This window comes from Leptonychotes weddellii, chromosome 9 (assembly GCF_054177405.1).
Source record: "Leptonychotes weddellii isolate Sample4059 chromosome 9, ASM5417740v2, whole genome shotgun sequence".
Classification (NCBI taxonomy): domain Eukaryota; kingdom Metazoa; phylum Chordata; class Mammalia; order Carnivora; family Phocidae; genus Leptonychotes; species Leptonychotes weddellii.
Window position 1 is genome coordinate 101,932,463 of NC_138377.1, and position 11,038 is coordinate 101,943,500.

The following is an 11,038-nucleotide window of genomic DNA, read 5'->3' on the forward strand; positions in this document are numbered from 1 at the left end:
AAAGGCGCACGGTTTGTCGAAGTTGTGAATGAACTCCATTTGCATTTTATCTCTGGCATTGTCTAAACCAAAGAGAATCACACTTCTCAGAAGAGGGAACATATTCAAATACCAAGAACTGCAGTTCCTGGTAAGACCTTTTAGAAAATGACGTTACTAACAGCAGCGACTGGAAACTCAGCAGAATGCTTAAGTGCTAAAAACAGTGAAATGGGCCAAGACTTGAACAGTCATGGTTTAGGTAGCCGGGGGAGGGGGGGGGAAGGGGGGGGAGAAGGGAAGGAGGTGGGGGAGGGTCACAACCATCTAAAGTTTAAGAACCACAAACAACTTCTTTCGTAAGAATTACATATATTTACATTGTGGATATCTGGGATACACTTTTCACAGGAATTACTGCTCAAATCCAAAGACCACCCAATCTGGGAACATCTCTCAACGGTCTGAGCAAGCATGTCAGATAGGAGATAAGCTGTATCCAACTGGAGTGGCTTGGGAAAGGCCACTCTAAAACGAAATAACCTGTTGTTGTCACTGTCTTCCTCCCCAGACTTCTTTTTGGGATGAAGCACCATCCTGTGACTCCCCAAGGAGCCACCCTGTTCAGTTCTCCATGAGGCTCCCAGGGGAGTCCAGGCTATAGGGAGGGCTCTTCAGCTTGGGGGTAGACAGGTGTTCCAACTCATAGCGTCCGTCCTCAGACGCCTTGTGTGTGACATTCTCCTTCATGCCTTCCTGGCTCCTCTTATGCTCAATAATCTGCTGGAGCTGGTACCCAGCATATTCTGGCTTGGTGGTCAGAGGGCCGGCTGGCACGGCTAAGCCAAGAACATCGGACACCATGTAGGGACGCAGCCAGCCCACCAGAGGAGTGCTTCCAGGGCTGTAGTGGGTCTCCTTGTGGTAGAAGAGAAGTCCATCTACCTATAAAAGGGGAAACCAGGGACCAAAATGACTTCTGGGGCCCCATGTTCCAGGAGAGTCTATGCACACCGGGGCCGCTCTAGGGTGCGAACTCCCTTTCCTGGATCACTGCCAGGGGAAAAAGAATCCTTGTTTCTCACACATGCAATTTCTCTAAATGAAGAAATGGCCTAGAAAACTAAATTTTAGAAAATAAAAACGTAAATAGCACTTCTTGTTTGCAGGGTGCTTGCTACCCACTACTTTATCCTCTTACCCACCGCTGAGGGTGTTTAAGAAAAGGGGCTAGGGCTAGTTCTGAGGTCCTCCCTAAAAACACAGTATGGGGGAGCCTGGGTGGCAGAGTCGGTTGAGTGTCCGACTCTTGGTTTCAGCTCAGGTCGTGATCTCAGAGTCGTGAGATCGAGCCCCGCATTGGGCTCCATGCTCAGCACAATGTCTGCTTGAGATTCTCTCTTCCTCTACCTCTGCCCCTTCTGCTCGGGCTCTCTCTCTCTCTCTCAAACAAATAAATCTTAAAAAAAAAAAAAAAATAGGGGCACCTGGGTGACTCAGTTGGTTAAGTGTCTATCTTTGGCTCAGGTCATGATCCTAGGGTCCTGGGATCAAGCCCCGCACTGGGCTCCCTACTTGGTGGGGATTCTGCTTCTCCCTCTCCCTCTGCCTCTTCCTTGGCGTGTGCTCTCTTTCTTTCTCTTGCTCACTCTCTCTCTCAAGTAAATAAATAAAAATCTTTTTAAAATAAAAAAAATAAAAACACAGTATGAAGCAGAAATTCAACTTGAACCCAGGTTTTCTGTCCCCAGATCCCATGCACTTTTCACCACTCAGACGTCTTTGTAATAGGGAATGTGCTCCACACAGGGAACAAAGCAGGGGAATTGGACAGGCCCCTCCAAGACGCTGGACTGCTGAGCACAGGGGAAACAGACTGTCAGGAAGCCCTGTTCCCCATGCCATTGTTGGCTGCCTAACCTCCCCCTAAATTATCTGCAAGCTATGTTCTGGGAAACTCAGTTTTTCTCAACGGGAAGACCTCCTACGGTCCCACATTTTCTTTTCCATGATTCAGTGACTCATCTCTAAAAAGCATTTATTGTCACTGGGGCATAAGGATTATAAATAAAGATGGTGTTTTTACCACCTTCTTAATTGACTCCCAGAAATGAAGGCAACTCGGCCTTTGCCATTTCCTCATTTGGGAAGCTATGATCCCTTTAGCGAAACTATATCGAGTTCAAGCAAATACTTGTGGGTGACTAGGCAGAATTTTAAAGGATGTGAGGGGCAAAGGAAAGTTTGTGTGCTGAGCCTGGAGAGGGTAACTGCAGGTTCTGAGGATGACAAAAGACTGCCCAGGACTGAGGAACTTCTAGGGACATGAGACTTTCAGTGCTAAACTGGGACAGTTTTGGACAAACCAGGGCAGCTTGGTCACCCTGCTCCTGCGCCACTGCTCAGCAAGCGGCACCACCCCCAGGAACCATCTACTCTTGGGAGGGAGGATAAGGAGTTCGTGCCCCCTTGGTCTGTCAGTCACAGGAGCCCCCAACTTTACCATTGGCTACGGCAGTCAAACAAGGGGCCTGGCTATCAGGCTCGCAGCAGAACACAGGCACCCAAGAAGGACCTGGGGATGGAAGCCTTGGTCCTCCCTGTGCCCCTGCCTCTCCATCTGTACAATGAGGGGTGTAAATGAGCTGTTCTTGCAGGGCCCTTCCAGCCCTGGCATTCTGACTTCTCTAGCAGGGTGGAGCTGAGGCTCTGAAGGGCAGTGGCACATCCTTTCCCAGGAATCAGCTTTCAGCCCTTCTCTGATGCTCTGACACAGCAAACTCAGAGGATATCCTAAGACTCTGTGTAGCCAAGCGTCCCTGCATCCTGCAATCGGGTCAGAGCAATAAAGACAATGGTTGTTACCTCAAAAGGGAAATCCATAGACAGCACCTTACACAGGCTCTCAGGAGTACAAGGGAAATTCTTTAGCCCCACAAATTTAAACTAAAATATAAATTAGAGCAAAGAATTAGTGCATGTTACAAATAATATTGGTTCCAGCAAGTGAAAAACTGTATCAAAGAAGAAAAGTTCAGTCTCATCCTTCCCTACCCTCTTCAACCCTATGAATTACTGGATTGGTAGTCCTCAACCTTGCTTTATCCACAAGAATCACCAGGGGAACTCTTAAAAATCACTGAAGCCCAGGGCGCCTGGGTGGCTCAGTTGGTTGGGCGACTGCCTTTGGCTCAGGTCATGATCCTGGAGTCCCGGGATCGAGTCCCGCATCGGGCTCCCTGCTCGGCAGGGAGCCTGCTTCTCCCTCTGACCCTCCCCTCTCTCATGTGCTCTCTCTCATTCTCTCTGTCTCAAATAAATAAATAAAATCTTAAAAAAAAAAACACAAAAAAAACCAAACAAAACAAAACAAAAAATCACTGAAGCCCAGGCCCCACCCCGAGATTCTGACTGAATTGGCCTGGGTCCCAGACATTTTTTTTTAAAGCTATCCAGTTGATTTTGACACACAACCAGGACTGAGAACCACTGTCCTGTGCTAGGTTTAGGGACTGTATGTTATTCTCGAAGCCATATGACAGTGCGAAAGAAGGACTAGTGCAGCCCCTTTCACATCAGCAAGAATTTTTAGACTGAACAGTGTAACAAAGTGATTAGGACTAAAATTCTAAAGTCAGATTGCTTGGGTTTGACTCCCAACTCTGCCAATCATTTCATCTGTATACGCCTCTGCTGTCCCATCTATAAAATAGGATAATAAAAGTATCTCCCTCATAGGGTTGTTGCATGGGTTCAGTGAGATAATACATGCAGAGCACTCAGAACATTTCAGACCCAGCTGCTCCCACGTTCCCGTCCTCAATACATGTTCTTCCAGGACCTTCCTGGTAACATCACTGGATACTGACCCCATTTACTGTCCTGTAATTGGTTATCCGAATGCCTTTAAAAGTGTTGTAAGCAATCCAAGCAAATGCCAATCTATGGGGCTTTGCTAATAAAATGCCCTGAACACAGCTGTCACATATCTCATCGCTGAGTGGGTAGCAAAGACACATGGACTGTCATCCTGGGCTGTGGGACCTTGGGGAAGGCAGTCCCCTCTCTGAGCTTACATCTTCATCTGTAAAATGAGGCAGCTGACTAGATGAGGTCACTCTCAGCTCAGATACAAGAACAGAGGTTCTCAAAGTGTGGTCCCCAGACTAGCAGTACCGGCAACACTGGGGAACTTCTTAGAAATGCAAATCCTTAGGGGCGCCTGGGTGGCTCAGTCGTTAAGCGTCTGCCTTCAGCTCAGGTCATGATCCCAGGGTCCTGGGATCGAGCCCCGCATTGGGCTCCCTGCTCTGCGTGGAGCCTGCTTCTCCCTCTCCCACTCTCCCCCTCTCCCACTCTCTCTGCTTGTGTTCCCTCTCTCGCTGTCAAATAAATAAAATCTTTAAAAAAAAAGAAATGCAAATCCTCAGGATCACCCTGACCTACTGAATCAGAAACTTGGGCGAGGAGGCCCAGGCATCTATGTTTACCAAGCTTCCAGATACTGCTGACGCATGCTACAGTTTGAGAACCACTGTACGAGAGCTATTAGCATTTTATATTAACCACTATTTATTGAGTGACTACTGTAAGTATCATGTTAGGAGAACTGGCACATTTGTATCACTTGGTTCTTAGAACAACCCTGTAAAGTAGGTGTTATTAACCCTACAACAGAGATGAAGAAACTAAGGCCAAATGAGGTTATTAACTTTAGCTAGTAATTGTTAAAGCCAAAACTAGTTCAGATCTGGATGACTGTTAAGTCCACATCCTTCTCATTGTGCCACGCTGCCTCAACAACAAGATAATTTTGTTCATAATGATTATATTTAGATAATAGAACAATCCAAACCAATCCCCCTAAAGAATCCTACAGTCCTAACACCAGGCCTTACAGGATTAAGCTTGGATTTCTCTCCCAGTCCTTGTTCTTCTGGTAACTTTGAATGCATCCAGTAGAATCGGAAATCAGTCTGCCACAGAGAAGGGAAACAGAAAGATGAAATGCTGCTCATTTCAAACAATAATATGAACAAAAACACCCCATTCTAAATAGCCACCTAATTTATAGAGACCTAAGCTCCTCTATCATTACCCTCATTGTCCCTTCAAACACTGCCATAAGGTCAGTAAAATGTTTATAAAATCTTTGCAGATTTTTTCTTAAAACCCAATTAAGATTTTTTAAAATTTTTTTTAAAGATTTATTTATTTATTTATTTGAGAGAGAGAGACAGAGAGAGAGAGTACATGAGAGGGGGGAGGGTCAGAGGGAGAAGCAGACTCCCCGCCGAGCAGGGAGCCCGATGCGGGACACGATCCAGGGACTCCAGGATCATGACCTGAGCCGAAGGCAGTTGCTCAACCAACTGAGCCACCCAGGCGCCCCCCCAATTAAGATTTTTAATAGCAGTCCAGTCAACATATATTGTTGGTACTTACCATTAAAATAAAACAACCTTTGTTTTATTTTAATTCTGAGGATAAGAAACTACTATATAGTTGTAACTTCTCATAAACTACTTTATTCCCTGAATTATGGATATGTACACTTCTGTAGCTATTAAGTGCCTTTTGTTTCTTGTACATTATTTTGCTTTTAAAAATAAAAAAAATGTCAGGGGCACCTGGGTGGCTCAGTCGTTAAGCGTCTGCCTTCGGCTCAGGTCATGATCCCAGGGCCCTGGGTTCGAGCCCCGCATTGGGCTCCCTGCTCGGCGGGAAGCCTGCTTCTCCCTCTCCCACTCCCCCTGCTTGTGTTCCCTCTCTCACGGTGTCTCTCTCTGTCAAATAAATAAATAAAATCTTTAAAAAATAAATAAATAAAAATAAAGTCTATTCTATATATTATAGAAACACAGGTAATTTTATTTATTTATTTTTAAAGATTTTATTTATTTATTTGAGAGAGAGAGAGAGAGAAACAGCATGAGAGGGGAGAAGGTCAGAGGGAGAAGCAGACTCCTCGCTGAGCAGGGAGCCCGACGTGAGGCTCCATCCCAGGACTCCAGGATCGTGACCTGAGCCGAAGGCAGACGCTTAACCCACTGAACCACCCAGGCGCCCGAAATACAGGTAATTTTAGTATCCAAATTTACAAGTTGTGAATACATGTTATAAAACATCCTTCAGCAGAATTAAAGAAAAATATGTCCTAGATTGAATTTATGAGATCTGAGTTTTAGGTGTGGCTCTGCACTGGAGCAAGGTACTTACCACCTGTGGCTCTCAGCTTTCATACCTATATGATGAGGAAGGACAACAGTACTCACCTTATAGAGTTGTTTTAAGGGCTTCAATGAGATAGTGCTCAGAAAGTGCTTGGCAATGCAAGTCTTAGCTATATTGTTAGAACGAGGCGTGTATTCGAATTCTGCAGCACCACCACCTAACATAATGCTTTGGAAAATCACGCTTTGGCTAATGGCTACAGAAAGCAGTAGCCTATAGTGACAACCAGTGATTCTCACACTTGGGCCTACATGAGGATCGCCTGGAGGCTTGTTAAAACATGAGTTGACCCCAGAGTTTCTGATTCAGTAGGTCTGGAAATTTGCATTTCTAACCACATTGAGAACTGTGATAAACTAATTGAAAGGGAGGACAAAAAATCACCACTAGAAAACTGAGACAATGATGCAGGAGTGTGGGGAACACAAGTGGAATCTGAGGGGCTGACCCAGCCTCACTCCAATGACTGCCACCGTCACTCATAGGAATCACCGATCTCAGAAAAACCTTGGGGGAAGGTGAAACTTGAGGGGAGAATATTGGGGCGTCTCCTCACTTGGAAAATCTCCTTCCAGAGCTGGCCCCTCAGAGATTCGTGCCATTGTGTCATACGAAGGAGGCCCTGCTGTTTTCAGGGTCAGGATGTGGTTGGTGAGGCAGCAGAGCTGGCTGGAGACTCTCGGTGGTGACTTAACTCCACCTTCTCTTCCTCGTGCTGCCTGCACAAGGTGGCATCCCTGTTGCCCACAATCTCCCCTGCCAGCAATCCTCCCCAACTCTGGAGAGGCAGGGGGGTGGCGGCAGCTTCTACAAAGTCCCAGCCTACCCCTCTGCTCTGTTTCACTCTTTCCTCCCCTCAAGAACTGCTGTACTTCCCTTAGTTCCTCCTACTTCTTTTTTTTTAAATGAAGCTAATTTAAACACACTCAAAGATGCAAGGAACATAAGATAATGTTCTTGATACACCACATCCTGTGCACACCAAGAAGCTGGTCACGTATCAAACCCACATGCTGAGCCACATTCCCGGGAGGAGAGGAGAAAACAGGAGAGGACATGAGGAGAGCATTAATCCTTACCTGGCAGTCATAAAAAGGGTGTCCCCGCCAGCACATCACATCCAGAACATAGTAGGTCTGGTTCACCTCACTGTAAATGCAGTCCAGAATGGTGTAGTCTGGGGATACAGAGGAGAAAGTCAGTACAGGGTACCCCTTCCAATCAGAGTTCATTAGGGAGAAAGTTCTTCATGGCCCTTTGTTGCTCCTGGTGCGCTTAAGGGTGACGTGAGTAGGACAGCATGAGAGAGATCAAGGCAACCCTTAAGCCAGGTGGGAATTCTAAACTTTTAGATAAACTGCGACATTTACTCACCTTAGAAAAGCTCCAGTCCAAAAGCAAGTAATCCATTTTAATTTACATGCACTTTTTTTTTTTAAGATTTTATTTATTTATTTGACAGAGAGAGACACCGTGAGAGAGGGAACACAAGCAGGGGGAGTGGGAGAGGGAGAAGCAGGCTTCCCGCAGAGTGGGGAGCCCGACACGGGGCTCGATCCCAGGACCCTGAGATCATGACCTGAGCCGAAGGCAGATGCCTAACGACTGAGCCACCCAGGTGCCCCTTACATGCACTTTTGAGTTCCTATCATAGGTGGTGTGCTCTGTGTGGAATATTAACCATAAGTAGTCCCTGCCTTTAAGGAAGTGACAATCCAGTTAAGGAGATAAGATGATCATAGAGAAAAGAACCAAGAGCTGAACTGTACAACACAAACTAAGAGCAACAGGAATTCCAGAAGAGGGAGATTGGCATAGCAGGAAATGCTTCACAGAAGAGATGGTACGTGAACATAGTCTTCTGGGATCAGAGGATTAAAACAACAGAGCAGAGGGGAGGTGGAACGGCATTTCAGGCCAGAATACTGATGTGGCGTGAGCAAAGGCCTACAGGTAGAACGAACTGGGCACATGTAGGCAACAAGCAGGCAAGCGAGCTGAATAGAGCTAGGAGTGGGTATAAGGAGTAGGGGAAAGACATGAGGATGGGTGAGCCAAAGTTCACGTGTGAAGTGCTCTAAAAGTGAACAGAAAAGTCTAGGCTCAGTACCAAGCACACAAGGAACCACCAAGGGAGCCTGAGCAGGCAGGGAAGAGAACAGGGTTCAGGCCCAGCTCTGCCACTTCAATGAATGGCTGTTGGCAAGTGATTTAACCTCCATGATCTTAGTCTCCTCAGCTGAGCCTAGGTTGGAAGGAGAGGCTAAGGTTAGAACAACGATGAAGGAGAAAAGGCAATTTGGCAGGAAGCCCCAGCAACAGCTCACTGTACTTTACACTCGGCATTCTGAGGAATCTACCCCCCCAATACTGCACATGTCACCTTGTAATGGATGTCCACAGGGAAGGTGTGTCGACTTTAATTCAGGGATTTGTTGCCCAGCAGGCCTCACAGGGCTGCATCTATTCTGCAACTGAGGAGGCCTGACCTTGAAGAAGATGGCCTGAATCCAGTGGACAGGACTTGCTTGACCTTGAAGGAGATGGCCTGAATCCAGATGTACAGTTTCAAAGGTATGCTTTCAAAGTGAGTCTTTAAAGCAAGTAACCAAGGACCTTCCACTGTCTTTTACTAATTACAAAACTTAATAAATAGGGGCACCTGGCAGGCTCAGTTGGTAGAGCATATGACTCTTGATCTTGGGATGGTGAGTTTGAACCCCTGTTGGGTGTAAAGATTACATAAAAATATATATATATTTCTAGGGCACCTGGGTGGCTCAGTCGTTAAGCGTCTGCCTTCGGCTCAGGTCATGATCCCAGGGTCCTGGGATCGAGCCCCACATTGGGCTCTCTGCTCGGCCGGGGGCCTGCTTCTCCCTCTCCCACTCCCCCTGCTTGTGTTCCCTCTCTAGCTGTCTCTCTCTCTCTCTGTCAAATAAATAAAATAAAATCTTTAAAAAATATATATATATATATATTTCTAAACAAACAAACAAACTTAATAAATAGACAATTTTATGTAGGTACCTTTTGCTGTTGTTGAGTTTTGCCTGTTGCCTCCTGGCAGAAGGGAAGGAAACCTGTTGACACAGTAACCACTCTTGGTGTAGGCGCTGGTAGAACCCTGTGTGGAAAGTTAGCATTCCCATTAGGCATCAAGGTCTCCTTAACTTCTTGCTTCCACAATCTGTAGAGGTGTCATCAGCCCAAAGATGGCTCTCAACAAATCCCTCCTGAAGGAAAGCATTTCAACCCCCACGCCAGGCAAGCTGCTGCAGCAGATATGGAACGCAAAGTGTGGGCAACCATCCCAGGCACCCTCCCTCCTCAGGAGCTTTGTACTATCACTTTGCTATCACTCAATAAATCTTGCTTTGCTGCCCACTACTCTGTCTGGTCTACCTCTTCATTTTTCGAAGTGATGTGACCAAGAACCATGGGCACCGATGGAGAAAAAAAATGCTGAAACATTTATGGGGGCTCGTCCGGGATCTCCACCATCGTTAAGGACAACTACCAATAAAGGTCATCAAACTCCAAATGGTGGTTCAGATGGAGCCTCACATGGTTGTCAAACTAGACATCCACAGGGGACCTCTTGATAGATCAGGATGAGACACCCCTGACCAGCAGAAGGTAGCTATGAACAGTCGTCATCCTTCTTCCCTAACAGCAGTTAGGATTACCTCTTCAGGGGGGGAATGATGAAGGATAGTTGGAGGGCAGACAGGTAGGGACAAGGGGCCCCTGCCCTAAGAGAAACCACCCTTGAAAGGATCTTACATCAGCCTGGAAGGAGCCCTCCACCCTTTCCCATGTGATAGGTAGATGACAAAAACCTGATTGGATGACAGGTGCAGGGAGGGTTCATCAGATGAAAACAGCCCGCTAACAAGCCCATAAAACCCCCTAGACTTAGAAACTCCCTGGTGGCAACCCCCTCGGGGCCCCTTCCTCCTTGGGAGCTTTTACTATCACTTTGCTATTGCTCAATAAACCTCGCTTTGCTGCCCACCAAAAAAAAAGGAACACTAAGTGCAAAGAATTCCTCCTGCTATAGACCAGCATGCTGGGATAGGGAGGAGGAAGCGACTCACCCTGGAGGCCACAATCAGGGCCCTTTTTCCAACAGGGCACACGACCACAATCCATTCCTGCCCCAAATCTGAAGGGACGTCAATTAACCACTCAGACAGCATCAACTGGGAACACAAAAAAAATGGCATTAAAAATCAACAGGGGTGGGGGGTGCCCAGCTTGATCAGTTGGTAGAGCGTGCAACTCTTGATCTCTCAGGGTTGTGAATTCAAGCCCCACTTGGGTGGAGAGATTACTTAGAAAAATGAAATATTAAAAAAAGACCAAAAGGGGTGTGCTGCTGCAATGTTTACAGTGACAAAGAATTCACATCCTATATATATATATATATATATATATATATATATATATATATATATATAATGAAAATACATGTAAGGCTGATGGTAGACCTCTGCCCCACTTGCTCTTAGTTGACTTGTCTCAGCTGACGGGATGGAGGCCGCTCACTGTGAGCTTCAACTTCTCTCCTCGTCTTCATTCCCTGCATCCATAGTACATTCATACTACCTCGCCTCCTGTATCTGGGTGACGGGACCTCCTTCCTCCTCTTACTTTGTCCATTCACCTGCCGTTCTCATAACTATTACGTTCCAGGGGCTATACCTCAGAGATGAATAAGGTCCCTGACGTTGAGATGCTCTTAATCTAGATCATCATTTCCCAAACTAGTGACCTCAAATACTGTACAAAGGATGTTAGGAAATCTGCCTCAAGAAAGGGG

General features: G+C 46.4%; 1 protein-coding gene across 6 annotated transcripts in view; it reads right to left on the reverse strand.

Annotated features, from left to right (window-relative positions):
* Positions 1-331: 331 nt before the first annotated feature.
* The window catches only part of SNUPN (snurportin 1), a 23,020-nt gene continuing 12,313 nt past the window's right edge, over positions 332-11,038 (reverse strand). For 4 of the 6 annotated variants that reach the window (XM_031040299.2, XM_031040296.2, XM_031040295.2 and 1 more), the window contains 6 exons: positions 10,314-10,418; positions 9,244-9,340; positions 7,293-7,390; positions 4,878-4,955; positions 2,845-2,925; positions 332-924 (listed from right to left, as the gene is read on the reverse strand). In XM_031040299.2, the coding sequence (XP_030896159.2) occupies positions 604-924; positions 2,845-2,925; positions 4,878-4,955; positions 7,293-7,390; positions 9,244-9,340; positions 10,314-10,418 (780 nt within the window). In that variant the 3' untranslated portion in view covers positions 332-603. The remainder of the gene's footprint in view (positions 925-2,844; positions 2,926-4,877; positions 4,956-7,292; positions 7,391-9,243; positions 9,341-10,313; positions 10,419-11,038) is intronic. The other 2 variants (XM_081831443.1, XM_081831444.1) reach the window with 2 other exon arrangements.